General features: G+C 41.7%; 1 protein-coding gene across 2 annotated transcripts in view; it reads left to right on the top strand.

Annotated features, from left to right (window-relative positions):
* INTS1 (integrator complex subunit 1) overlaps positions 1 to 27,628 on the top strand; it is an 83,701-nt gene that overhangs the window by 36,039 nt on the left and 20,034 nt on the right. For both annotated transcript variants that reach the window (XM_018557117.1, XM_018557116.1), the window contains exons 22-40: positions 919 to 1,098; positions 2,393 to 2,542; positions 5,008 to 5,187; positions 5,820 to 5,924; positions 6,975 to 7,142; positions 8,778 to 8,889; positions 9,484 to 9,642; positions 10,784 to 10,930; positions 11,073 to 11,171; positions 11,580 to 11,704; positions 13,829 to 14,083; positions 14,603 to 14,762; positions 14,973 to 15,113; positions 17,824 to 17,992; positions 19,898 to 20,021; positions 22,944 to 23,074; positions 25,171 to 25,258; positions 25,343 to 25,569; positions 25,826 to 25,949. In XM_018557117.1, coding sequence (XP_018412619.1) covers positions 919 to 1,098; positions 2,393 to 2,542; positions 5,008 to 5,187; positions 5,820 to 5,924; positions 6,975 to 7,142; positions 8,778 to 8,889; positions 9,484 to 9,642; positions 10,784 to 10,930; positions 11,073 to 11,171; positions 11,580 to 11,704; positions 13,829 to 14,083; positions 14,603 to 14,762; positions 14,973 to 15,113; positions 17,824 to 17,992; positions 19,898 to 20,021; positions 22,944 to 23,074; positions 25,171 to 25,258; positions 25,343 to 25,569; positions 25,826 to 25,949 — 2,844 coding nt within the window. The remainder of the gene's footprint in view (positions 1 to 918; positions 1,099 to 2,392; positions 2,543 to 5,007; positions 5,188 to 5,819; positions 5,925 to 6,974; positions 7,143 to 8,777; positions 8,890 to 9,483; positions 9,643 to 10,783; positions 10,931 to 11,072; positions 11,172 to 11,579; positions 11,705 to 13,828; positions 14,084 to 14,602; positions 14,763 to 14,972; positions 15,114 to 17,823; positions 17,993 to 19,897; positions 20,022 to 22,943; positions 23,075 to 25,170; positions 25,259 to 25,342; positions 25,570 to 25,825; positions 25,950 to 27,628) is intronic.

Raw genomic sequence — 27,628 nt, 5'->3', positions numbered from 1 at the left:
TCACATCCAGTGCACAATAATGGACTGATGATGTCACAGATCCTAAGACCACCAGAGCCCGGGGGAAAAAGAGGTTGCAGGGACCGGTCTAGCAGCCAGGCAGAATCAGGTGAGTATATCTTTTTTTATTCGAGACCTTAGGCCAAAACAAGCACTTATAGGAGAATTATGAGGTGAGTGCTTTTCACTCACCTCATAGTTCTAGCCGACCTGTGACAATGAGATACTGAGCTTAGGGTGACGGGAGGACGCTAGTTTGTGTCTACCCGTTACCCTAAGGAGAACTATGGGGAAAAGCCCTGACCCCATAGTTCTCCTTTTATCCCTTGCAGTGCAGGTGTAGCCCCACTGCAAGGGTTAATTTTTTTTATATGCCAGGAGTTGTTTTTTTTTAGGAAACAAGGGGTTCATGTTAAGCCACTTTTTAAAGTAATGTAAAATGCACTGCCCATTCCGAGAACTGTTTCTAAGGAGAACTATGGGGAAAAACACTGACCCCATAGTTCTCCTTTTAAGGAGCTTTGCATTTGTTTCAGTAGCATGCAGCACCAGCATGGATATTGTGACCTTGCATATCAGCATAAGTGAACTCGTCCTCCATTTCCTAAGTTTAAAAGTAAAACTGCGCTATTACTTTTATTAGCCATGATAACAGATCTGATTTGGTTTTATTTAGTTACTGGGGTTGATTTTCTCTGACTTCAAGCCTAAATGCCATCCTACTGTCCAGTAAGATTGCCCTTACTGGCCACTGAGGCAGGCTCTTTGGATGGTGGATTGGCAGTTGGCAGGACAAACTTAGTCCCTGGTAGAAAAGTAAATCTAATTCAGAGAGAGGCACAAAATAATGTAATGTTGTATCTGTCAATGAAAAAAAGATTTTATGGTGAGCACCGAAGAAACTCTTTTCTTTTTCAGGCATCTTCTCAGTCAATGCCCTGGTTGGCAGACCTGGTCCAATCTAGTGAAGGGTCCATCGATGTGTTACCTGTGCAGTGCCTGTGTGAGTTCCTTCTGCATGATGCTGCTGATGAGTCAGGAACAGGTGAAGATGATGAGGAGAATGAGAGCAAGGAGCAAAAAGCTAAAAAACACCAGGTAGGTTTGGGCAGTTTGTGCATCAGACATTTCCACGATTAATCTCGGTGGAGTATTTTATCACGTTAACAAATGACATTAAATATTTTGTACCAACTGCCATTATCTGTATGCATTGCACAGTGTACATGGAATTGTGTGTATTGGTATTAAAACTGAAATCATTTAATCCAGTTGTGTATTTTATTAGAAATGCATTATGTCAAAGAAATGCATTTTTACATAGAAATAGTATAAGAACCTTAATTGCATCTTTCTACACTATATACTCTATGTAGACACCTAGACTTCTGTATACAGACTGAGAAGAGGGTCATCAGTAGGTAGGTGCAAATCAAGGCTCTAAACTGTGCACAGTGCTGTTATTCTAATATTATGCACATGCTTGCAGAAGGGGAGGGCAGACGAATGACCTAATGTGTGTGCTGCTGCTCTTTCTTTGTCCAGTCCTAGGCTGGGGTGGGTACTAGTCCAGGCTGTAACGGTTTACTGCAGTGAGGTCCAGATCTGGTAGTAGTTCATGGATCGCAAGACAGACTAAACTGGTTTTAAATCCTTTGGCAGTTATGCACATTCGTGTATGGTTCTTGTCTGAATAATGAAATGCACTCTGCAGTCGAAAATAGATTTGAATGGCAAGGGACTGTCCCTGCTCTCCTACATTGGATATAAGATTTTCAGCCATGCAGTAGTGCAATCACAGATAGATATACTGTGTAGCAGAGCTATGATATTTTGTACAGGAGATTGCCGAAACGGTTTCACCTATAAGGCCCCCTTCACACCAGGGCGGTTGCGGATCAGCACGGTTTCCGTGCTGATTTTAAAAGGGCGGTTTTTGGAGTTTTTAATTGCGTTTCAGCGCTGAAACACAATTAAAAACGCCCAAAACCGTGCTGAACAGCGCGGTTCTATTGAAAACTGTATGGAGACCGCTCTGAAGTGTCAGAGAGCAATTCGGGCGGCGAGGGGGCGGTTCGGATCGCACTGAGCTGTGCAGTCACATGAACAGTCCCCATAGCAATGTATGGGATCATTCATGTCGGTGGATGCGCGCGGCCAAACTTTCGCAGCCGAACCACCCTGGTGGCCTTAGTGTATTTAAATAACAAATGTGTGTTCCGTAGTTTCTAGATTTTATTGTTCGTTTTCCAGCAGTCATTCTTTTGCAGGTTTTAATCTGGCTTGCAATGGGAGGGTTCAGACAGTTTTTACAGACACAGTTGCGGGGCATTTTTGGTGTCTCTCAATTTTTTTAAGAGCTATATTTAAGCGTAAGTGTGATTTATTGCAGAGGCAGCAAAAACAGAGGCAACTTCTCAGCCGGCTTCAGGATTTGCTTTTAGGCCCAAAAGCGGATGAGCAAACAACCTGTGAGGTGTTGGACTATTTCCTTCGACGTCTCAGCTCACCTCAGGTTTCTTCCCGGGTCCTGGCCATGAAGGTGAGTGTCATTTTGGAATGTTCCATCTCATGCTACAAAGGTATTCGCATTTAGCATTGTAAGTAAGTTTTAGTTGGCGTGTATTAGAGCAATAAAGAACAGGAACAAAGAGAGCAAGATTTCACACCCGGGATTGATTGACTAAAAAAAATACAAGGAGTAGATTCCACCTTAAGGTATGCGATTACCGAAAGGGGAGGGGCTTTTAAGAAATGCTATAAACTCTCTAATTGTATAGAAATATGAATTAATTTATTACATAATTGGAAATAAATAAATAAAGTTGAAACATAATTGGTCTAATTCACATGCAGTATAGGTGTTACATCAAGTCAACAATTATTTTTAAAATAGGACATAATAGAGGACTCATTCAGATAAAACCCGACATGTTTCGCCCTAATGGGCTCTTCAGGGGAATTTATATATCCTAAATAAGAGAGAACCCATGTGAGGCAAATTGGAGACTGCATTCATATATAGAACAAGCATATACAGACACACATTATGGTATCATGGATATTAGCAAAGCTTACATGGAGGAGTCCAAAAGGACCGTCAGTCGACACCACTACATGAAAGGGAGGGGTCCCGAGTGTTTTCAGGTGTGTTTTCCCTCTATTCGAATAAATGTAGCCACGCATGGGAATCGTGTCAGGAGAGCAAAGCAGCAATAACAATCGAGGGCAACAGAAAAGGAGATTTGTATTGAACAAGCACAAATAGGGATTAATAAAATAATGATTTAATGAGAATAATAAGTGAATAAATTGTGTGTAGTGGTATAAATAGCATATTAGTTTGATTTATATAATATTCATAATGATGGGTAGTGATAGTAAATGCTAGTGAAGCATAATAATTAATATGTGCGAGATTGTGTATGTATGTCTGAATAATAAACGGGTGAAATTAATCAAAAGGTTGTGAATTAATACTTCAATTATCAAAATACTCATAAACGTGTGTACATGGCAATATAATAACTATGCATATTGCTCAATGAGCATTGCTTTTGACTATGCACACTAAGCAACATGCACACCCACGAAAAATTACATGGGTGAGACTCAAGATATCACTCAAAAAGTGCAAATACATATAACAATGGTGCCCAATTGCCAAAAAATAAATGAATGCCTGTTTCCAATACCATTATAAAAGAAAGAATGGGACTTCAACTGCAAATCAAATGTGTTACCTAATATAGCCAGCTTCTAGTGTGTTCCTCACGAGTGCCGCATAAGAAATGACAGCATTTGCGGCCATTTATATGCTATCCATGAATGCTGCACGCCGTAGGGGCGGAGCCACGGCACGGAGCACGGTGCGTAAGTGGGAGAGCCCCGAGACGCGTGCACATGATGATGCAAGCGCGCATCTCCCGAGCCTCCAGGACCATAAGGGTCCAAGAGGCCCGGCAAGCAGGCCATCCAATACGCACCCACGACTCCCATGCGCAAAAACATAAACGAACAAGAGGAAAGGGATTTAACAAAACACTGAGGAAGCGATCATATCAAAGGATGGATCCTCCCATGGCAGATAATTAGTGCTATCCACAGTATATACAATGAAATTGAAGTTATATTAGACTAGATGCAGTCTCATAGTTTGCACCAAGCAGGTTCCCATTATACACATATACCATATATTTATGTATATATCTTTCTATTGCATACATAGACCACAATCATTATTAATGGGATTTAAGCAACTGTGTCAAAGAATATATATATATCACCAATCAATAGAGTATAGACTTTGGAAAGGCAAATTCATATACAGTACAAGAACATGATTTCAATTTTAATTAGATGGTATAAATATGAATAAAATAAAATAGCATGGGATATACATACATGATTTCATGTTGAGAAGACGGTACAATACAATATATAATATAGGCATGCGTCCAACTCTACCCACTTTATGGAATGTAGAGAGCATAAAATGCACATACATGGTTTGCATGATTTACAATAACTTTAAACCTATACAACTTTTAAGAGACATCTATATACAGGTGAAACTCGAATAATTAGAATATTGTGCAAAAGTAATTGCAGTAAGTGCTGCAAAAGGGGCCCAAACCAAGTACTGAGTACATATGCATGCTTGTACTTTTCAGAGGTCCGATATTGTTCTATGTACAATCCTTGTTTTATTGATTGCATGTAATAATCTACTTTTTTGAGGTTGTGGATTTGGTGTTCTTGGGGTTTTCATGAGCTGTAAGCCATAATCATCACAATTATGACAATTCACGGCTTGAATTATCTTGCTTTGCATGTAATGAGTCTATCTCATATATTAGTTTCACCTTTTAAGTTGCATTAGTGAAATAAATGAACTTTGCACCATATTCTAATTATTCGAGTTTCACCTGTGTATATATATATTTAGCACAACACTGAAAATTGTCTATATCAGCTCAGATATTGATAACATTTTGGTTTTCACAGGGCCTCTCGATGGTGCTGACAGCAGGGGCTCTGCAGGATGGAGAGGAAAAGGACCAACCTATGGATGAAGACTCTACAGACTCTGAACTGATTCCTGGCTACCAGTGGCTGCTTCGAGATTTGCCAAAACTTCCATTGTTTGATAGTGTTAAGGGGACTACTGCTACATCATTACAGCAGGTGTGAACTGTTCACATCATCTGTTTTATTCAGTTTGGTGTTACTTAAACTGGCCATACACCTATAGATTATCTGCAGGTTTTCTATGGTCAGGTGGAAAAAGTGCAACAGATTCCTCTATCTACACTAAACTGTGTGGATGGAGGAATCTCCCACTGGGGCAAGCTTCAGTATCCTGCTATTCGGCCCCACTGTCAAAATACCTGAACAATCTGATTGGATGCAGGCATTGTTCAGGTGTTTTGACAGCCAGCGGGGCCGACTAGCAAGATACTGAAGCTTTGCCCAGTGGGAGATTCCTCATCATCCACACAGTTTAGCGTAGATGTTGGAATCTTTTGCAGCTTTAGAGTCACAGGATCCTGATGCGAAAGCTTAACATAGACCAACACCTGTGTAATACAAAAGCTTTTGATGGACCTGTTGTTTAACAAAATGGGGGAAAAGCTATTTTCTAGTATTCCTTCTGGAGTTTCAAACATCAGAGAAGGGAAGCGTCTAACTTCTAAACAATGTGCAGTCATTGCCTCAGCCTCCTGTTGTAATCTCTTCAGGAGCCGTTTGAAGGTTTTAGTTATACTGCTTTTTGTGTCATTCTGGTGTCTTAAGACTTTTATTTGTTCTTCTCACAGGCTATTCATATGGAGACTGACTTGAGGACCATTAGTGCCTATCTAGTGTACCTTTCCCAGCATGCACCAGTAGAAGATCAGGGTCATCACAATGAACTTGCCCTGGTGAGAGTAAATTCATTTTCCAGTAAAAATATGTGCCTTCATCATTGTTAGTCTGTGGATTCTAGCTGTGAACTAGTAGATGACAGTAGATACATGTTTCTTTGTATTTTTAAAATTGGCATTTATGAAAAGTTTAAATGAACACAATACTTTTATTGGTACAATGGGTATTGGGGTATGATGATTTATCTATTGACGTGCTAGAATGTTGAAAGCGAACTTGTGCTTTGCTCATAAAGGGAAATTCCATTGGTTTGCTTTAATGCACCCCTTCCTAGAACCACATACTTTCCTCTACTTCCCACGCTGCTCCATTCAAATGGTGGAAGTGAAGAAAATACTCAGTACTTCCAGGAATGGAGGAGAATGTTATTTATCTTATGTGACACTGCTGGTGCTTGGCCCAGTTCTCTTAATAAGGATCAGGGAAAGAGTCCCCAGTTGCTTGGAGCTTACTCAGAGCTTCCATTAATCACTCCCAACAGGGACTATACATGGGAAAAGAGGTGTGCTCTAATCATTGTGGCAGCAAATACCTCGTATATAAGCAAATATCTATAGGAGACTGGAAACGCAAGGCTTATTCCTAAAGAGATTATCAACTTTTCTTATTCTAAAATGCATTAACTCGTAGCAACCACCCAGAATTCACTCTGAAATGAGACATGATGGATTCTAATTGGTAGCTATGGACTTCTTTGCTTCCACATAAGAACTTTATGATAAAGCCACATATACAAAATGTGCAGGTAACTATATTACACAATCAGAATTCATCATTTTAAAATAATTGGTTGTTTGAATAATTGTATTGTGCACGTGATTATTACGTTCAAGCCAGTAAGAAACTGTTTTTCTTTTTAATGGACCATGTTGTCCCCAACGACATTCACTCTTAGCTTCATTGTCCTTGGGATGCAGATGTACTAAATCTGCTTGCAGGCCTAAACTCCTCTATCTAATTTATAGTTTGTTCATCCCTGAAGTTTACAGATTTGTGTCTAGTCAATTGTAGGCACACACATAATGGGTTTTCTTCTTGTTTCATAGGATGTTGCTCGTCTCACAGTGGAACGCTCTACCATAATGAGTCATCTCTTCTCCAAGCTGTCCTACTGCCCTGAGTCCAATGCTGTCCTCTCTGCTTTGCTTTCCATCTTCTCACGCTATGTCAGACGAATGCGAAAGAGCAAAGATGGGGATGAGGTGTACAGCTGGGTATGTTGGTCGCCATGTTACATAGTTACATAGTATTTGAGGTTGAATAAAAACACAGGTCCATCAAGTTCAACCTTTATGTGTGTGTGTGTGTGTGTAGTGTAGTGCAGTGCAGTGCAGTGCATGCATGTGTATATGAGTCCCTGTGTGGTCTTAGTTTTTAAGAGTACCTGTACCCCTGTATGTTACGGCCTCTTATAAGGTATCTAATTGATTTTTTAATAAATCAATATTCTCTACAGATACCACTGCTTGTGGCAGAGAGTTTCAAAATATAACCGATCTCACTGAGAAGAAGCCCCTACGCCCTTTGTGGATAAATCTTTTCTCAGTTTTAGGTGGTGGCCTCTAGTCTTTGTTAGGGAGTTTACAGGAAAAAGTTTATTGCTGATGTTGCCATCACCACTAAACATTTTGTACATTAAAATTATGTCCCCTCTTAATCACCTCACTTCCAGTGTAAACGAGTTTAAATTTAGCAACCTCGTTTCAGCTTTGATCCTCCAGCCCCTTAATCAGTTTAGTTGCCCTTCTCTGAACTCTCACCAGCTCAAGGACATCCTTTCTTTGGATTGGTGACCATGTGTTGTAGCTCTTCTTGGACCTCTTATTTGAAGTGTGCCTAGTTTAGGTTCAACTTTTGAAAAGGTAGTGGGTGAATATATCACAAGATAGCTGACCATTGTAAAATGTGAAGCCATTTAAGCCATTTTTACAAGACAGACCTTTACTTGATTGTTGAAGAGGCCTAGAAAGCAGAAGGCTTGTAAAGCTTTAAAAGCACAATGGTTAGACATTTACATACAGGCCTTCCTTGTAATAATGATATTTATCCAGAACGTCTTGTTTTGGCCAGGAAAAGGTGCATAGGATTCACTGATATCTCCACTGCTTATGCTCAGAGCCATCAGTAAGTAAATGAATCCAGTATATAATTGCTTGTTCTACAATGTACGTTATGTCAGTGTGCAACCACCACAGAGCAGCTGCTTCGGGGGACCGGTCCTGCAAGTTCAAAGAACAAGGTAATTATAGTTGAATTTTATGTTCTCCCTAGACAAAACAAGCATTTAACCCTTGCAGTTTGGGAACTGCATGGTTCTTTTTTTCTGGAGTGCCACTTTATAGAACAGGCAATTTACTTACCTTTCACCTGGGTCATGTTTTGAAACTCTGCTGTTTCACTTCTTCCCTGGCTGCTAAAATATTCAACCATAAAGTGGGCTGAATACCTGTTATCTCCGTCCATTTGTAAGTCCTATAGAGATGGAGCCTGTGGGAGTAACCTTGGGAAGCAAGTATTCTAAACTACTACAAAATGTGGAATATATGCAGAAGCATTTTATCCCAGAGACCACTGGGGAATAATAGACATAGGGTGAATGCTGTGTCTATTGGAAAGCTGTTCTTACAGATCATGTCATAGAGTGTGCCTTGGGTTGGGTTGCAAGATACAGTTATACATAGTTCCACACTGGTTCAAATGTAGAATAGAAAATATGAATTCAAATAAAAAGTGTATGACATCTGATTGGTTGAAGTATAGCCAACTCAGTATTCCTGCCCTATTTCTCAGTGAGTTTTAGACACAGTGTAAATCAATTCTCATGATGTCTGTGGTGTCTTCTTTTACAGTCTGAGTCTCAGGATCAAGTTTTCTTGCGTTGGGTTACTGGAGAGGCTGCTACAATGCACATCCTGGTCGTTCATGCCATGGTCATTCTTCTGACACTTGGACCTCCTCGAGGTAAAATTTGCTATTAGTAAAGGGTTCATATATGGCAATATAAACAAGTTCCAAATTCAGGTACTAGGTGATGTACAAGCCTCCTTAATTGAAAAAACAAAACACTTCCTTTATCTTCCCTGACTGAGCCAAATGCTCTTTTATTTGTGTCTCATGTACTCCCCGTCCCAGATGCTGCAGCTCACAGTGGGAGGGTTTCAGCAACAGAGGCAGTTCTGTCAGTCCAGAAAGCAGTGGGCGGGACTAGGCGTGGCCAGGTGATGATTGACAGACAACCTGCAGGCTTGTCAATCAGCAGTGACCATTCTGTTAACAATGCCCACTGCCACACTGTTTTCATCCCACTGTAGTACAAGGAGACACAGCCTACATGAGGGTGGCAGTTTTGCTCTGAATGCAGAAGCAGTGCAACATCATTGCTACTACATAACAGAAAGCTGTATTTGGTGGACTTTACTGGCAGGATCAACAGGTATATGTTGGATTTTGCAGCACATATTATTTTTTAATAGGAGGCCATAGTTTTACTTTCCTTTTCCAAAATGAATGTGGTCCCAAGAGAAACTGAAGAAGTGTACACCATTTTCATGACAGGTCACAATGACTTCTTTGCGTTGCTGGACATCTGGTTTCCTGAAAAGAAGCCTCTTCCAACTGCATTTCTGGTGGACACTTCAGAAGAAGCTTTGCTGCTCCCTGATTGGCTGAAACTCCGAATGATTCGCTCTGAGGTCCCACGTCTTGTCGATGCTGGTAAGTTGCTGCCTTTTCTAGCAACGTAATACAATTATCTAGTTAGACTAGAGCTTACATTTTACCATGTCTGACCTAACGATACCTGTGGAATGACATCTGAGTTGCCCAAGCATTTGTAGAAAAACAAAATAGTTTGCTGTATTTATGAATGCATTGTGTTTATTTCTAATATGATGATTTCTGGAAGAGTGAATTGTGAATGTTTCCACCATCACTCAGTTGTTTTATTTTACAGCTAAACTCCAGCCACGAAAGCTTTCATTTAAATGTATTCCTCCATAGCTCCAAAGGGTTTGAGTTCACTTTGTGTGCACCAAATGCCTTTGCAAATGCAGATATTACCTTGTAAATTTAGCAATGATATCATCGCTGTGTTGTGCAGAGCTGGGGGTGGGACCCACTCTGGGTCCCACCCCCAGCTCTGCACAACACAGCGATGGGGTGGATACAAAATCAGCCACCCAGCACAGAGTAAGAGAGCAGCAGTGACCAGTCTATTATCCTATTCACTCCTGAATGAATGCCCTCTGTTCCAGTGCAGTGCAGTGCAGTGTGAGAGGAAAAAATAGTGCATGCACCAGAATGGAGGGCATTCCTGTACCTCGAATTGTGGCGGTGTCGTTCACACCCGGGGCGGGGGGCGTGCCTGCGGTGCCATTGACCTGAATGGCACCACCACACCCCCCTAGATCTATGCAATCCAGTGCGTTCCAGGCTCGAAACGTACTGGATATTGCGTGACTGGGCCCTTAATGTATTTTATGCATGTTTACAATAAAAAAAAAACCTCACTAATGTAGACATCCAAAAGCCCTGAGACTGCTGCTGGGTGCTGCCTTCTTGTATGTGATGTCAGCAGCCCCAGACACTCAAGGGACACACTAATATTCCCCGCAGTCAGTAATTAAGCACTCCCAGAAGAGACAAAGGCTTTGACTTGGAAGGATCGAGGGATGTTAGGGAATTGACTCTCCTGGCATAGTCAAGTTCAAAGTGAATTTTCCTTGCAATGTTCAAAGGCACATTGCAAGGAAAATTCTTGTTTTTTCTTTGCTTTTACCATCATTTTTGAAGTTGATGACAGGGTCTATGTAAGATACATGAAACACACTTTTGCTTATGATGCTTTTACTTTCAGCTCTACAAGATTTGGAGCCACAGCAGCTACTACTGTTCGTTCAATCTTTTGGCATCCCAGTGTCCAGTATGAGCAAATTACTAATATACTTGGACCAGGCTGTTTCCCATGAGCCTCAAGCCTTGGAGCAAAATATAATGGATAAAAGTAAGTATTAGTCTTGTTATTGATTTTGTTCTATTTTTGTGTTTTTTTTATTGTGTAATCAGTATGATGTATGGACATCCAGATATGTATTGCCTAGCATTATGTCTCCTTCATTTAAGTAACTTTTTTCCCTTTTTGGCAGATTACATGGCACATCTAGTGGAGGTTCAGCATGAAAGAGGTGCCACAGGCGGGCAGACTTTCCATAGCTTGCTGACTGCCTCAATACCACCCAGACGAGGTAAAAGTCATTATAAACAAAACTTTTTTCCCATTAAACAGCAAACTGATGGCCGATATGTTTCAACCATTTTGCAGGGGTTTCTACATTGCATATTTTACTAAAGTGCTCCTTTTAGAGATACATTTATAATAAACAGGGTGCTTGTAATCTCACCATAGAGGAGCTCAGTGCTGAGCTTTGTGGATTTTGCTTCGGACAGAGCTGTGTAAGCAGTGATGAAACAAGCACATCTCAGTGTCCTCAGTCAGAAAAGGAGACTGTATGCTCCCATTCTGCAGATCTCGTTTGCTAAAATTTAGAGACAGTTCTTTACTGGTGGATTGGTTTTACATCTAGTGGCTTCATTATATTTTGGACTGCCCTGCATTGATGATATATTATTCATTTTGTTCTTTAAATTTACAGACAGCGCTGATGTGGTAAAAAGGAAGCCAAGCAGTGAAACGCCCCAAGGACAGGTACGGCCAAGGGGTCTCACCCAGATCCCAGTGTTAGGCCCAGAAGATGACTTAGCTGGAATGTTCCTGCAGGTAAAATGCTGTGTTATGTTCAGTTGTATTATTTACTTGCTGTTTCGTGTTTTTTTTTAAATCAAAGTAGATCACATCTGCAGTTTGTTGCTATTCTCTGGGTATATATTATGAGATTTAGAGTTTTATATTAAGTTTTTACATTCAATATTTACATTCGTCCAGTGACCGTAGTCGGCACATAAGCTTAGTTTAATTTTCTCTCTGCCAGAGCACACACATTACAATGCACATTTTAGGCCTGAAACTTTATTAAGGCTCCTTAAATTATATATCTACTGGAAGCAGAGGCCCTGTAGAAAATAAGCCCTCGTTCACACCTGAACGTTTTGTAGTGCGTTCTACGCTCGACGAACGCTCTACAAAACGCTCAAAAATATAAATCCCATTGTATTCAATGGTCTCGTTCCCACCTTGGCGTATTTCTGCCCGTCCCTAACGCGCTACAAAACGGCCCACGCCTGAAAAGGTACTACTTTGGGCCGTTTTTTGTTGCGCGCTTCCATTGGGATACAGCCAAGTAGCCTTCGGAAACGCGCGACGGTCGCGCGACCTGTTTACCGCGAATGGCGGTAAAAAAACGCGCGACAGACGCGCATATGCAATACGCCTAGGTGTGAACGAGACCTAATAGTGGAAGTTGCAATTTTTTATGTCACGCAATATTAGCACAGTTTACCGAACCCAAGTTTTCAGTTAAAAAAAATGCATTCAAATGAATTTAAATGGTCACAAACACAATATAATACCCAATTTTTTGGGAGACATATAAAAGATGAGTAAACAGATACCAAACATGTCGTCCTCAACATTACATGCGCCCATGAAATGGCAAAAACTTTAGTACCCCAGATTGTCTGTAGGTGACAATTTAAACCCCTCTACATGTCAGTTTTGAAATAACTAGATAATGGCTCTATAATTATTGCTCTCTCTAAAACATGCATGACGATACCCAACATGTGTGCCGCAAATGCCATCTTCAAATGTAGGTGCAACAGCTTCCATTCCTATATTCCTAAGGCCATGTGCTCAGGAGCTTTTTTTTATTAAATATATTTTACTTTTTTTAAACTTTTTTTTTTTTTCTTTTGTTTATTATCCACTCAACTTTACTGCTATCACATACACCATTTTGTTGGTGACAGGTCCTCATTAAGGAGACATTGGGGTCTATTGGACCCTAATGTCACCTTTGCAGCTCAATGAAGCTGATCAAGCACAGATCATGTGGATACCATGGAGCAAATGGTCCATGCCAGTGTGGCCCTATAGACAGGTGCTTTGACCAGGCTGAGGTTTGATAAAAAAAGAGAGTGGGTAACAGTCTGGAAGCGAGACAGGAATGATACTCGAATAGGAAGAGAGCCTGTACAACCCAAGCTGGCCAGAGAGCCTGTACAACCCAAGCTGGCCAACTCCATAGCCAGGAGGCTGAAAATTGTTTGTGTAAGGTAAGGATAAACCTTGCGTGAAGGTACTATTGTTGATGAATGTAGGTGATCAGGAGCCATGACAAGATACTTCTGAGTGGACTGATTTTCTGGAAAGTTTGGCGCTAAATCTCACGTTTTGTAGCGTTTGCATGTTCTTACCATGTATGCATAGACTTTCAGTGGTTACGATGCTCTGGTAAGTAAATCAACTTCCTCCCAAATTGCCCCCTTTTGTGCGCTTGACTGTAGTAGAGGCATTTAGATTGTGGACACCTTGGTTGAATGGTTCTTTGTACATTACAGGGTAATACTCTATGTTGATGCTGTATAAATATGGACATGAAATATCTGCTTTTATTGTAGCTCTAATTATAATTCTGGCCATACAAATTAAGATGTCTCTCTTTCAGCATGTAGGGCATCAATAAATTCCTCTATCCACATTAAACAACATGGATGGAGAAATATCCCCTGCCAGCTATTGTATTCACTTGATCAAAAAGCATTCTAACTTCATGGCATCCAACTATATAATCTCAGACCTAAGTTCTTACTTAAATTCTGAACTGATAGGTTGTAACCCTTTTACTTCCAGAGCGTCACTCATATATATTGATCCGTTACATTCCAATATTGCGTTTTTTTTCTCTGTAATTCTGCAGTCTTCATATGGTCTCTTCTCTTTCAGCTTTTCCCTCTAAATGCAGACCCCCGATGGCAGAACTACAACCCGAGACCTATATCACTGGCCCTACAGCAAGCCCTGGGTCAGGAGTTGGCTCGTATCCGACAGGGAAACACTCAGTTGACTGGAATTGCAGTGCGACTGCTCCAGGCAGTAGCGGCTCTGCTCAGTTCACCTCACAGCGGAGCCCTGGTGTTGGCTATGCACAGGAACCATTTTATATCTTGCCCGTTAATGAGACAGCTCTATCAGTACCAGGTGAGAAAGTCACAGCAAAAAAAAATATTTCTGACACTTGAAGGAAGCAATCCTATTTCTCTACGCCTCTGTCACTTTACACTTCTAACCTTTTGTGGTCAATAATTACATACTGTATAATACCACTGACTCCTGGGACCCGGCCACCATCTTTACAATCTCCAGTGTCTGACAGTAGTTTACTACACCCATCAAAGCAGAAAACAGCACTGGTCTGCACACGGAATAATGCCAATGAAACGTGTTTATTCATAAATGGCAAACAGCTGAACTCTAGGCAATTATGAGAGAGCAAATGAATGTAGCTCTGTATTCTGTATACACACATATATACATTATATATTTACATAGATATATACAGTATTACTTTACTAAACAGATCTTGTAATACATTGTAAAGTTAGAGTTCTCCACTAGGGGGCGTAACAAAAACAATTTTATTTGTGGAAGTATGAGATCTCATGCTTGTTGGCAAAGCATTCTCTAATACAGAATTATGCATTCCTGTTCTGTCTACAGCGTTGTGTCCCCCAGGATACTGCATTTTCATCACTCTTCTTCAAAGTGCTCATGCAGATGTTACAGTGGCTGGACAGCCCAGGTATTGAGGAGGGTCCACTGCAAGCACAGCTCAAATCCTTTGCTGCACAGTATTCATCCAAGCGTCGGATCAGTGATGGTGAGGAGATCCTTTAACACTGTGCAGAGCTGTCTGCAAGATTCAGTTTAATGTTAGAGAAACCGTAGTTGGTGATTTAATAATTGATGGCTGGCATATTTTAAAATGTGTGCTGCGCCTTTACTTAGTTATCACTGTTTTCTTAGTAGGAGGGAATGGGACACTTTCTAGACACTGACAGCCTTTTCTGTAATGATCTTGCTTCCATAGTTCGCAGTGGGTTTTTGCACTTGGCAGAAGCTCTGGCCTTCCGGCGTGACCCAGATGTGATCAACTCTACTCTGTGTGCCATTATTACAACTCTGAAATCTGGGGATAATTGCAATGTGGAACCTGAACTCATCAGCAAGGGTGAGCAGTTGTAATTTCTGTTCTGTGATTGTCTTACTGTGTTAAAAAGAAGCTATTTTTCCTTTTGCCTGTTTTACTGGTATGGGAAGAGAATGATGTTTGTTGGATAGGATCTTCCTTTTCTGCCACAGGTTGTACAGTGTTTGCACAACCACCTGGACCCTGAGATCTGTGTACAATGCATGTGTCAACTGTGGTCAGGCCATTCATAATGGCACCTACAGACTGTCTCCCCGCTCTAAACTGTACCTCAGTTTAACATACACCCCCAGTCCACCTCTTTGCCTTTTGTATAGCTTCAGAAGGTTTGCTTGTTGCTCCTCTAAGCTGGTCCCTTTGCTCTCTTCTGGGACTGTCTGTTCTGGCCTCCTCCACCCCTCATCTTCCTACATAAACCTTTATCCAGGTGCAGGGCAGAAGCAAAGGGGAATAATATATCACTTGAGTGACCTCTCTGAGTCTGCTGGGGCTGCTACCATAACATCCAAGATGGCAGGGCTCCCCAGCTGTCTCAGGGCTTTTGGAGGTCTACACAAAGGGAGGCTTTTACAGGTAATACCATGCCTAAGATACGTTAAATGGACATATAACCGTATGGGAAGATTGTTGTTAAAATTAATACTAAAAAAGGGTACTAAATACCCGGAAATGTCTGATTCCCTAAATCCTACAAGTCATATGTGTTATCAGAAAAAACGGCATATGTCTCTCCATGAACCTGGATATGTTCCTGTAGTTCACCACTAATCCACAGACAGCAATGTGCCCCTGTACTGTAAAGGTGACTGCCCACACACCTTGCGATTTATCGTTCCGATAATCGCGGGAAATCCCGCGATCGTACGATAATCGCAAGGTGTGTGTAAGGCGTGCGACCGTTTCTACTGTACGGTCGCGCAACTTTTGTCTTACGAATATGTTAGAAAACCAGCCGAAAATCGCACGATTCTCGGCTGGTTTTCTAACATGTTCTTAAGACAACGTTTGTGGCATGCTCGTAAGATAATTGCCGCACGGGCCGGTGTGTGCAAGCGCACACTGCCCGTTGAGCATTGCGGTCATCGGAAGCCCGCCCCTCAGCGGAGCGGGCTTGCGATTATCACAAGTACAATCTGCCTGTCCAAGATGGGCAGATTGTACGTTTTTTTAATGACCTTACAACCATCGCAAGACAAAAGTCTTGCGATGGTTGTAAGGTGTATGGGCACCTTTAATGGTGTGACTGTCTTTTTTTAATTGAATGCTGAAATATGCTGGTGATTATAATCTGTTGATAATGACTCTTGACCACGTGTTGGCAGCCCCTTCATTAGCAACACATTGCAGTCAATATGCTACTAATGAGGTGACTCAAGAACAGACTGGTCAAACTGGCTCTTGTTCTGGTTGATTTATTGTGCCACAACCTCAGATTTAGTAGCCCACTTAAATCAAGTGGCACTGTAACACCTGCTGCCAGGTATACAGGAGGCAGGATCAACCCCATAGCTCATAAGAATAAAGTTGTTATTCACTTTCTTGGTGGCTGTGAAAAATCCCTTTTAAAAAGTGTCAGCTATTGATTCCTCCAACATCCAAGTAATAGTACAGCCATTGAATGTGAACTGTGTGTTAAATGCTGATGTAATTAGGTTAGGACTTTATTAATATTTATTTAATGTTTATGTCAAGCCTTGTTCTGGATAGAGTGGGGAAAGATTTGAACTCTGTCAGGTTTTTACTGCTATCTGTGGCTCTGTTGGAGAGAGTTTCCTCAATTCCTGCACTTCCTTACCTGCCAATAATGAAATCGCCATACAGTAAGCCAGCGAAAAATCTGCAATAGGGACATTGAAAATGCAGTAGTAAGTAATTAAAGCGTATCTATATGCAAAAAAAACCCTATGTGTGTATATATAGCAACATACCAGTCCTTAGATGTGACGTCTTCAGTTTTCATTTTCACCTGGTAATCCTGTCAATCACACTTCCTTTCCATGTGTGGCTACTTTTTCTTCTCATTTGAGTCTTTGAAGGGAGCCACGATAGCCACCCAGGCTGCACTTCAGACATGTCTGCTTATGTTCCTCTCCTTTACATGCATCATATGGGATTAGCAAGCAGGATCACAGGAAGTGACAAGAACACTGGTGTTCTGGCGCTGCGAGCGGGGGGCGTGGACGGAGCGTGGAGCGCTGAGAGCGGGGGACGGAGCGCTGAGAGCGGCGACGGAGCATGGAGCGTTGAGAGCGGGGACGGAGCGGGGGGCGTGGAGTAGTGATGGACCAGTGACTGGCTCTGTCCCTGGCGGCCGCTGCTCGTTCCTTTTACAGGAGTCCTAGCACAGTGCTGTGCTAGAACTCCTGTGTTGGAGGTGACAGGGTCAATAAAGAGTACCTGTCACCTCCAAATGCTATCACAGATTCGGCCCCCACTTTAGTCCTTGGACGAGTAGTTTTTTTCAAAAATGTCCACACCCCTGCTTTATGTATTCTTTGTTCAGATCAAGCATCCAAATAAGCCTCTAAAATTCTCCGTGCAGGCCTGTCCTAGATACACACTTTGATTTTCAGAATCTTCTGCTGGAACCCTCCCTCTGGTATCACTGATCACTGTGCAACCAATAAATACTATTTCTATTTTCCTATAATCAGACATTACATTTCTTGGTATAAATTCTCTTTATTTCAGTGTCATTTCATTCATGATCTTTTATTTTTTCTATCCCTAGTTCTTCAAGGTCTGATTGAAGCCAAATCTCCTTACCTAGAAGAGTTCCTGACTGTCCTCCTCTCGGTCACTGTAGAAACCACATCTCGATTTCCTGGCCCGGTTGCTGTTGTGAGTTCTCTACTACTGCAGGAAAGGGAAGATACACTAGTAAAAAAAGAGGGCTGCAGGTACATCCTCCTTTTAAATTGTCTAAATTGCTTCAATTGCCTAATTGAATATTCTGATGGTGTTGTTGCACTCGGGAGTCACTCAATAATTTTGTGTTAAAGGCAAACTATAGGCAAATACACTAGCTATTTGAGGTTGGAATACATAGCTGTGAACTGCTTTACCTATCAAAGGATGTGTAATTGTGTTATGACATTTCTGAGACCACCTATCCCTCCCAGAGAGCACAGTTCCCTGACCTCAGGTTTTACCACGACAGTTACAGCAATACAGCTTGGTCATGGATCTGCCCCAGCAGTTACATAGTGAGGCGACAGCAGCTAACTTATGGAGTCATACTGTGTACATCTATCTGTAAGCTGTCTGTATTGTATTGACAGCAGTGTATAATACAGAAGTGCTGCCCCCTTCCTTCATATTTTCAATGAGTGCAAATGGATTAAATATCAGTTGTGTGGATCTGGCTATACTTTTACTTTATGGTGGACATTTCACCTAGGCAATGTTGAGTAGTCCATATCTTGTGAGAAAATGATCCTGCACTGTGCTGCAGCATCTGCTCACATGATTTGAAGTACTCCGCATTCCCTGGGATCTCATCGGTATAAGGCTGCAACAACTAATGGATTAAATCGATAATAATCGATTATGAGAATGGTTGGCAACGAGAGAGAGATTTTTTTTTATGCAACCAATCGATTATGAAAATAATCGAGGAACTATCGATTCTGAAAATAATCGCTAGGTGCAGCCCTACATCAGCAGTGTGGTGACGTCATCCCATTCACTACGGCATACAGGGTAAAGGGAAGTATATTATCTAACTTTTTTTCGAAACCTACAGGTGATTTAACCTACAGATGATAATTTGGGGTTTAAGCAAGCACACTTAAGAGGTGAACCTTGCTTTGAGTGCAAATTCTTCTTTGAGTTGTTTTATACTCCAATAAACAGCCTTATAAGTGCTGTTCCCTCCACTGAGGTATAGTTGCAACCTGGCCACACAGTAGTAGACCTTTTCTCCATTGGTGCCATTATTGTCTAGAGTGAACACAGCTGTCTCTATATATTGACAGTTTTCTGAAATAATGGTGATCATTGCATGCAGTGTTTTGACTCTTGTAGCAGCATAAAGGCGATATATTCTATTTAAGTGGGAAGGGAGTGGAGTAGATAGGTCAGAGGGCAAAACATATGGGTGCACTTATCCTTTAAATGCTTCAAAATAAATGACTGTCTACCGGCTTGTCTTCATTTCTTACATGTGTACTCAATATTCATCAGGTATTCGCTCATAATACTTCTTCAATCATTTGTTTTTTCAGGTAGATAACTTAAGTAGCATTTTTTGCACTGTTTTGCTATTTAAATAAATGTAAATGCTTAAAGTGGAACTAAACTCAAAAAGTAAACCTTTGCTTTATTGTAGGGAACATTTAGAAATGTTTATTGTGTTTAAGCAGTACTTTAAAAAAATGACCTTTTGTCTTGAGATTCTCCCTAATATCAGTGCACTTCCTGGTATACATGTGTACTTAGGCTCTCCTGTGCCCTACAGCCTCATAGTTGTATATGTGCTGTGTGAAATCTCTGTCACTCCGGCATCTGACTGATAGTCTCAGGAGATTTGAAGAGAGATTTGGTGATGTCACCACTGTTCTGCTGACCGCTCTCCTTACTATAGTCTCTGATATAAGGAAGCAAAGCCCTGCCTCTACGGACATGGCCATCTCCACTGAAAACGCACAGTACTGACCATGCATAAAAAGTCAGCTCTGAGGAATAGGTCAGTTTCCGGGAGAACCTAGGCAATACTGGTGACTAGTCATTTGGACATGGCTTTTATAGTACAGTTCCTCTTTAAACTCTGGAGAAGAGATTTTATTGTTAACGTATCTCTACAGCTCCGAAGCAGCTCGTACCAACCCTTCTTCAGGTCTCCTCATTGACTGGCTTGACTTGTTAGATCCGGAAGTGATTTGCAGCTGTCCGGACCTGCAGCAGAAGTTGTTATTCTCATGGAACAAGGTATGTGGAAATTTGACCTAATGTAAACTGTTAATGAAGAGAGAGTATTTGAGTGGGGTGAATGCTGCATTTGAAAAGTTGCACTCATTAAAGGAAACCCTGTTCTAAATGGGATCTTTATTGTCTCCATTCATTTGGAGACGTTGCATGCCTCTGGGTACTGCCCTGCCCTTGTACACTGACCAGAAAGGGAATTATGTCACCTAAAGATGTTGTTTTCCTAATACTGCCATCTACTCCTGAGTCTTCATTTTCCTCGTTAGTTGGTATAATCTTAGGCTGGAGTAACTGTTTTTGTTTGCTCAATGTTCACCCCCTTCCTGAGAACAGTGCATATACCCCGAGGTCTGCATACTAGCACACACAAAAGGGAGGGTCCATAGGAACCTTGCAAAGGAATGGAGCCACCGTAAAACAGGATATCAGGGCCAGCGCTTAGGGACCAGCTGTTTCTACAGGAGCAGCATCCATCGTGGGTGATTTATTCAGCATTCAAAAATAGTTTGACTTTATTAAAACTTTAACTTTCCAGCATTTACCAAATAATTAGGGTTGCACAGATACCAAGTACAGTACTCAGTACAAGTACGAGTACATGTACCGATACTTTTGAGCTCCAAGACTACACTAGAGAAAAATTCAAAAGTTAGGACGCAGCTGTCATTGGTAAGGAGCACACGGAGCTCCTGGGATTTGTACATCTCTGTTTTAATGTACGATTTTGTTTTTATAAATATAAATAAAGGGAAGCACAGATACCAGTTTTGCGAGTACGAGTACTGGTTCTTGGCGAGTACTTACAAGTACGAGTACTGATACATTTTTGTTTATTGTCATGTGACAGTTTTTCTAAAACAATACAGACTAATGATTTCAGGACAGTGGTGGAGCGCCAGAGCCAGGTCCCAGCTGCAACCCTGGTAGTTCTCATAAAATGCCAAGTATCTGCACTGGTACTCGAAAAGTATCTGTGCAACCCTACAAATAATGAAATATAATTTGGCCTTTGCAGAACCAGAACACTTGTTTTGTGCATAGTTTTGTTTCAGTCTACTGAGTTTCATCGGCAATGGCTGGTGGTTCTGGTTCATGGGGACGCACCATGGGATTATTGGATAATAAAGTACACATAGGGAGCATTTCAGGCAGTGCTTCATAGGAAATGTATGCGGATCCCTTTATCTGAAAGAATAGTATGTATGTACTTAATGGCTTGTTTTACATGGGCCCGATCATCAGATTGCTGAACATGTCATGTCCAGTGAGATCAATCTTTAGGGTTAAACACTTGTTCAGCTGTCTGTAGGCCTGCAACTAATGATTATTTTCATAATCGATTAGTTGGCTGATTATTTATTCAATTATTCGGATAAAAAAAATTTAAATACCATCCTTAATTTAAAATAAAATACACAAATGCAGTGTTACAAACATAAAGTTTAATAGGGATTTTTTTTAAAAAACTGCATTTTTGCCAATCACACTGCACTGGAATGCATGGCATTGCGGTACTGTGCCAGTGCGGGCGATCACACTTTGGGTGGAAGGCGTGTTTGGGGTGCCATTGAAATGAATGGCACTGTAACACACCTCCTGCAGCAGAATTTGTCAGGCTGAAACCAAAAATGACTTTTTTTCCTACCCTTTTATGTTTTAGTTTTTTTTTAAAATAATTGTATTGTAAGCACATGGCACTTGAGTAGCTTCAGCCAGGGACTGACAGCTGCCAGTGGCAAGATTCCGCAGACGGCAGCTGAATGTAAATGCAGCAGGTAGTGGGCGGGTGCAATAGCCAGCCTGCTAGTGGCCATTTCAAATGGCAATAGCAGGCTGGCTATTGCTCCCGCCCACTCCTTGCTGTGCCCTCCTCCTAGAATGGAGGAGAGAGCCAGGGGATCCAACTAACGAATCAATAATGAGAATAGTTGACCACTATTCTCATTATGGATTAATCGATTAGTTGGTTGGACCACTATTCTCATTATCGATTAATTGATTAGTTGGTTGCAGCCCTGGCTGTCTGATGGTCCATAATGAGAAAATCAGAAATGCTTTTATATGGGTTAATTTAAGCTCGCCAAGACTGTACATTGTTCTAGTGTCTCTAGGGACTCTATAATCAGTCATATTACTGGAATATGGCATAGTGTATGACCTGTGTAATATTCTCCACGCCAATCAAATTTTGTTGTGGATTGGGGTCTTAAGGATTCAGAATATTTGTGGTGTGTGTTCTGTTCTTGTATATTGTAGATGCAGTAAGGATGATCACAGGCAATCTTGAGCTCTATTTTTGTTTTATTAATACGGAAATTCAATTCTGCAGCTATGTATATTTTTATACATGTAGTCTGATTGTCCCTCCCATACTCCTTACTGCTTCTGTATAAGTGGAAAGTAGAACACACATTATGACCTAATGCAATAAAGAATACTGCAAGTCAGTTCTTCTCCCTGAGAAACACGGCATGAACAAACAGAGAGCAACACAACAACTGACAGTATATTGTTAACTGCAGTTCTAGGATTCAATGTGCAATGGAAGTGGACTCTGCAGTAATGGTCCCATCAAGATAAAACTGACTTACAGCAGTGCACCACATAGGACACCCCCTAAAGCCCATGGAGCGTGCCTAAGGCAGTCAATGGGTCTTCTGGAGGACTGGGTGTCTTCCAACAGAAGGTGTGCCTGCCGCACTGCCCTTTAATGAAAATTCAGAGGCATGCAGTGGGAAGGGGAAAGGGTAAAAATGAAATCAGCACAGTTTTCTACCAAGCACCAGAGACAGAACAAGTAAGGCTGAGGTTCTACTTGGGATGATTTAGGAAAAGGGAAGAATAGACTTGAATGTGATGTTGTTGAGGTTTTTATCAATTTGGTAATGATGAGGCTCACATACTGTTTACTCTCTCTGCCCTCAGGTCAAAGGTTCAACTGGACCACAGTCACTTTCTTTCCGACCCTATCTTCTGGCCCTTCTAACCCATCAGTCAAATTGGAGCACATTGCACCAGTGTATTGCTATATTACTAAGCAAACATCGAGAGCAGAGGTGAATGTCTTGGTCTTTTCAGTTTAGTTTATTTCATACTTTTTTTTTTTCTGCTCATTTTTTATGTAGTAACTCCAAATTTGTACTGGAAGTAAGCTCTGCAGCTGCGTAATTCACTTACCACCAACTGTTAAAATCATAAAATACAATTCCCTATGGAAACTTCCCTTTGTCAGTGGCTGAATGCCAGTCCTCTAAGCACAGTTTAATACTGAAGTTTAGACTTGCATTTTGTCTTTCTTGGTTCCTTCATACCCCTCCTTATCTCATTGCAAGAAGCTCACAGTGTGCAGAGAAATCAGGGTAAGCATTTTCAGTACAGGAAAGGAACCTATACAACTGTGCAAGACTAAAAGTAATGCTGGGATTCCGATTTAAGGGCCCATTCACACCAATTCAGCTGTGTTCCAGTACGGTTAGCTGCTGGAACGCACTGGATTGCATACTGTCCGGCTCCCTGCGTTCTGGTTTTGGTATTGGTATTCCGGTCTGGTGTGATCGCATGAAATAGTACAACCACTATTTTTTGCGCTCGCACTGGACCGGAGCGTGGGCATTGCCATGCCACGCAACGCATCTGGTGTGAACGGGCCCTTATTCTATCTAAGGTGTAATTAGGAGGTATAGCCCATGGGGGATGAGTGCCTCTTCAGCATCCCTGCCCCCCTGTAGACAGGATATATAGCCCCAGATGTCTATGTCCTCCAGTGATCTTGGTGTGATAAGTAGGGATGCACCAATACCGTTTTTTTGGTATCGAGTACGGATATTTTGCTTTCGGTACTCATCGATACCGGTGCTTCCGCAGACATGGAGCCGGCTTCCCCGGGAATTAGGAAGCCGTGAGGCAGCCTAATCGCATGCCGCCTGCCTTCCTGATTGCCCAGGAAGCCGGTTCCATGTTGTTTGGCCGGGAAACCGACTTCCCAACCAATCAGCACCGAGCCGGCTTCCTGGCCAATCAGGAACCCGGACGGCATGTAATGACCTGCCTCTCAGCTTCTTGATTGGCTGGGAAGCTGGCCCCATGCTGATTGTCTGGAAAGCCAGCTTCCCAGCCAATTAGCAAGGAGCCAGCTGGCTTGATGCTGATTTGGCCGATCAGGAGGCGGGCTATTAGTCGCCACCCGGCTTCCTGATCGCACGGGAAGCTGGCTCCATGTTCCTCTATGGCACGGCCGGTCTGAGGAAATCTTCCTCTGACCGGAAATTCCGGTATCGGGGAAGGTATTGGAGCATTTGGGCAAGTACTCACCCAAACACTCGGTATTGGCACCGAAACTAGTATCGTGCATCCCTAGTGATAAGGTTATTGTAGTATTTTTTAAGGTGGATTGGTTACCCTTTTCCAGTTTGTTTCTTGTTTAACAGGCTTAAAGATGAGCAAGTGCATACAAATGTGCCATTGTATTGCAACAGACTTTGTGTGAAGAACTACTTTAGAACATTTAATCTAGAATCTGGTCTTGTATAAAAGTCTATATTGTGTTACTTTGTTTAGTATAGGTATAGAGTTTGGTATATAGTGCTTTTTATTTTTTACTGACAGCTTGCTCACATAGTGATTAAAGCTGACCTAAATCAAATTGCTTATTCTGATCCCTGATTTCACTGCACACTGTGAACCTCTAACAATGTGAATGAGAAGTTGTAGCACGTCAGGTCGAGCCTGCCTCATTTCCTGGCTGGAAGATGTCCCGCACCATCTAGCTCTTTTCTCCCCAATGTTAATTTTCCTGGCCCGCCCCTTTCACTTATTGGATTTCACTCGTTTTTATCATGGAGACTCAGCATCACATGCGGGTTTTCTGTCTTTGGGAGGCTATGTACCGCACCCCTCCCATTAGCCATGAACTGCCAGCATTGAATAGCGAAGCACAGAGACTCAGTGATGTCCCTGGGTCTAGAATAAGGTATGTAATGAAATCCGGGGATGTTTAAAATGTTGTTAGTATGTGGGGGGGTGGGGGGGAGGGGGTTGGAACCAGAGAAGGCAAAATATAAGCAGATTAAACTTCTTCAGCTTTAAACATTTGTATTAGATCTGTATAGTTATATAAAAAAAAAATCTTATTTTTAATTTGTTCTGCTGTCAGGTTTGACCCCTCCGCCTCGCTAGACTTCTTGTGGGCATGTGTTCACATTCCTCGTATATGGCAAGGGAGAGACCAGCGCACACCACAGGTACAGCATTATCTAATGGCTTTTTCTCCCCAGAATTCCTTGTGACTTGTATTAGAAGCATTTTGTTCTCATTTTTCCATTTAGAAAGGGCGCAAGGAGTTTGTACTTCATCTAAAGGCATCAGAGCTCATCTGCCTTGTGGATCTCATTATCACAGAAGCTGAAACCAGGAGTCAGGGGCCTGATGAGGCCTCCTTTCCCCTGATCCAGTCTCGTCTGCCATTACTAATTAACTGTTGCCATGGGAACCAGGAAAGCATCAGAAAGGTGACGGAACATTTAACCAACTGTGTAAAACGCTGGGGAACAAGGTGAGGCTTTCAAGAATGCCAGAAAGTTCTACAAAATGATGCTGTCAGATTTCTATCTGTACTTGTGTGTTGTTAGGCTGCTTGGATTTTCAGTCTGTCTGCTGTCACTCCATGCTTTACTTTATACAGCATGGTTTTATTTCAATTGAAAAGTTAAATGTATTTGTTGCATGATCCTCTAAGTAGATTTGTAGAGTTTAAGTGCATGGTTTGAGAGGTCAGAATACATCATCTAATGCAGCATTTATCTTTCTAGTTCTTTGGGGAAGCATTGCCGAGACTTTCTTCTGCAGCTGTATCTGCAACTTCCTGAAATGATTAGTCCTGTTCCAGAAATCTTACTGACCAGCGAGGGTGTCACAGACCGCAGTACCTGTAAGGTAAGGGATCCCATCTCCACCTTCTCTATTGCATTGCATGGGAACTTTAGGAACTTGAGGAAACCTAATGCAAACATACAGTAACATCTTGGAAGGAGGTTTTGTTTACTGGTCATTTAATAGCAATAATTGAATATGGCCGTGCATTTGTTGGAAGACCGTACTAAATCCCTGCTCCTGCTTTTTTCTGTAAGGAAAAAAAAATGCTTAATGCTGAACTCCAGTCATAAGAAAAAAATAAAAAATCACGTTGCAGTGGGGCAATCCTCACTACAAATTTGAACTGCTTATTTTGTCTAGGGGGCAGCGAATAAGGCAAAATGCGTAGCTAATTCCTTCACTCTCCAACACTCCCAGATATGTGGTCAAGACCTCCGCATCCTTTGTATTTGTTCCAGGAGGATCCCACTTCACAGTATGAATTTTCCCCTGAAGCAGCTCCTCTGCTGTTTGACCAGTCGCAGCTCTCCGATGTCATTACGTACAATCCCGCAGTCATGCATTGTACGTGATGACATCGGAGAGCTGCGACTTGTCAAGTGGCAGAGGAGCCGCTTCAGGGGAAAGTTCATACTGCGAGGTGAGATCCTCCTGGAGCGGGGACTAAGGTAAGTATTTCACTTTATTCCTATGCCCCTAGACAAAATGAGCTTCAAAAGTGAACAGTTGAATGTAAAAAAACCTTCCTTTAATCCAGCGATGTGCTCATTAAAATAATGTACAACTGTATATAAAACACTAGTATAATTGACTGAAATCTGTCTTTTATGTTAGCACTCCATAAACTGTTGCGTACCAGAACATGGACTGGGAGAGGGATGATCAGCACTGTGAGCCAGCTGGGGTTCTATTGCATTGCACAATGCTGCTGTTCTAACAAAGGGAACTTACAGGAAGGGGTATGCACAATTACTAAGCAGCAGGCTAGGGGTGGGGAGGTGACCGAATTCTGCTACCTATCTTCAATAGAGAAAAGTGAGGTCACCAACTTGTTATTGCAAGGTGTCTGTATTACAAGAGTGGCTGAGCTGAACTGCAACATTTCTGGCAACTAAAACAGTTTAAACACATTAGTCAGACTCCTGATCGAATTCCCCCTTAATAAACCACAGCCTTCTCCCGGTTAACACTTCAGGAGTAAAACAGTTGAGCCTGGGTCCAGACTTCCCCAGCCTGTGACTGTCCAATGAAGGAGCAACCCCTTGATATCTCCTGCAGTAAGCATTTTGCCAGAGACTTGTAGAACTGTGTCATCCAGTAGTTCCCGACTGGCTCATAGTGCTGCCCCTCACTCTCCAGCTTTAGGATGCTTTCCTTACTTACGTGTTCCTTACTAGGTTGAAGAACACCTATTATTCACAGCAATCAATACATCAATTCTATATAATAATAGAAATGAAGGTGAAATTTACATAAGTAAACGAGTTTGATAAGTTGGAGCAATGACCTGCCCCTTATCACGGCTCAGTACAAAGGTTTGATAAGAGACAGCAGTGTCTAAACAGGAGCTACTTGTGCTGTACTGTCTCTTTAATTATAACCCACAGTTATTTGGGAACTCTTTGTTGTGTATTAAATATTTATTTGCAAAGTATATAGATATATAAAAAATATCTATTTTACATTTTTTATATATATGTGTGTGTGTGTGTGTGTGTGTGTGTGTGTGTGTGTGTGTA

This window comes from Nanorana parkeri, unplaced genomic scaffold, assembly GCF_000935625.1.
Source record: "Nanorana parkeri isolate BGI_ZX_2015 unplaced genomic scaffold, ASM93562v1 scaffold268, whole genome shotgun sequence".
NCBI classification, from domain to species: domain Eukaryota; kingdom Metazoa; phylum Chordata; class Amphibia; order Anura; family Dicroglossidae; genus Nanorana; species Nanorana parkeri.
Note: the sequence above shows the minus strand (reverse complement) of the source record. Positions and strands in the feature narration are given on the sequence as shown.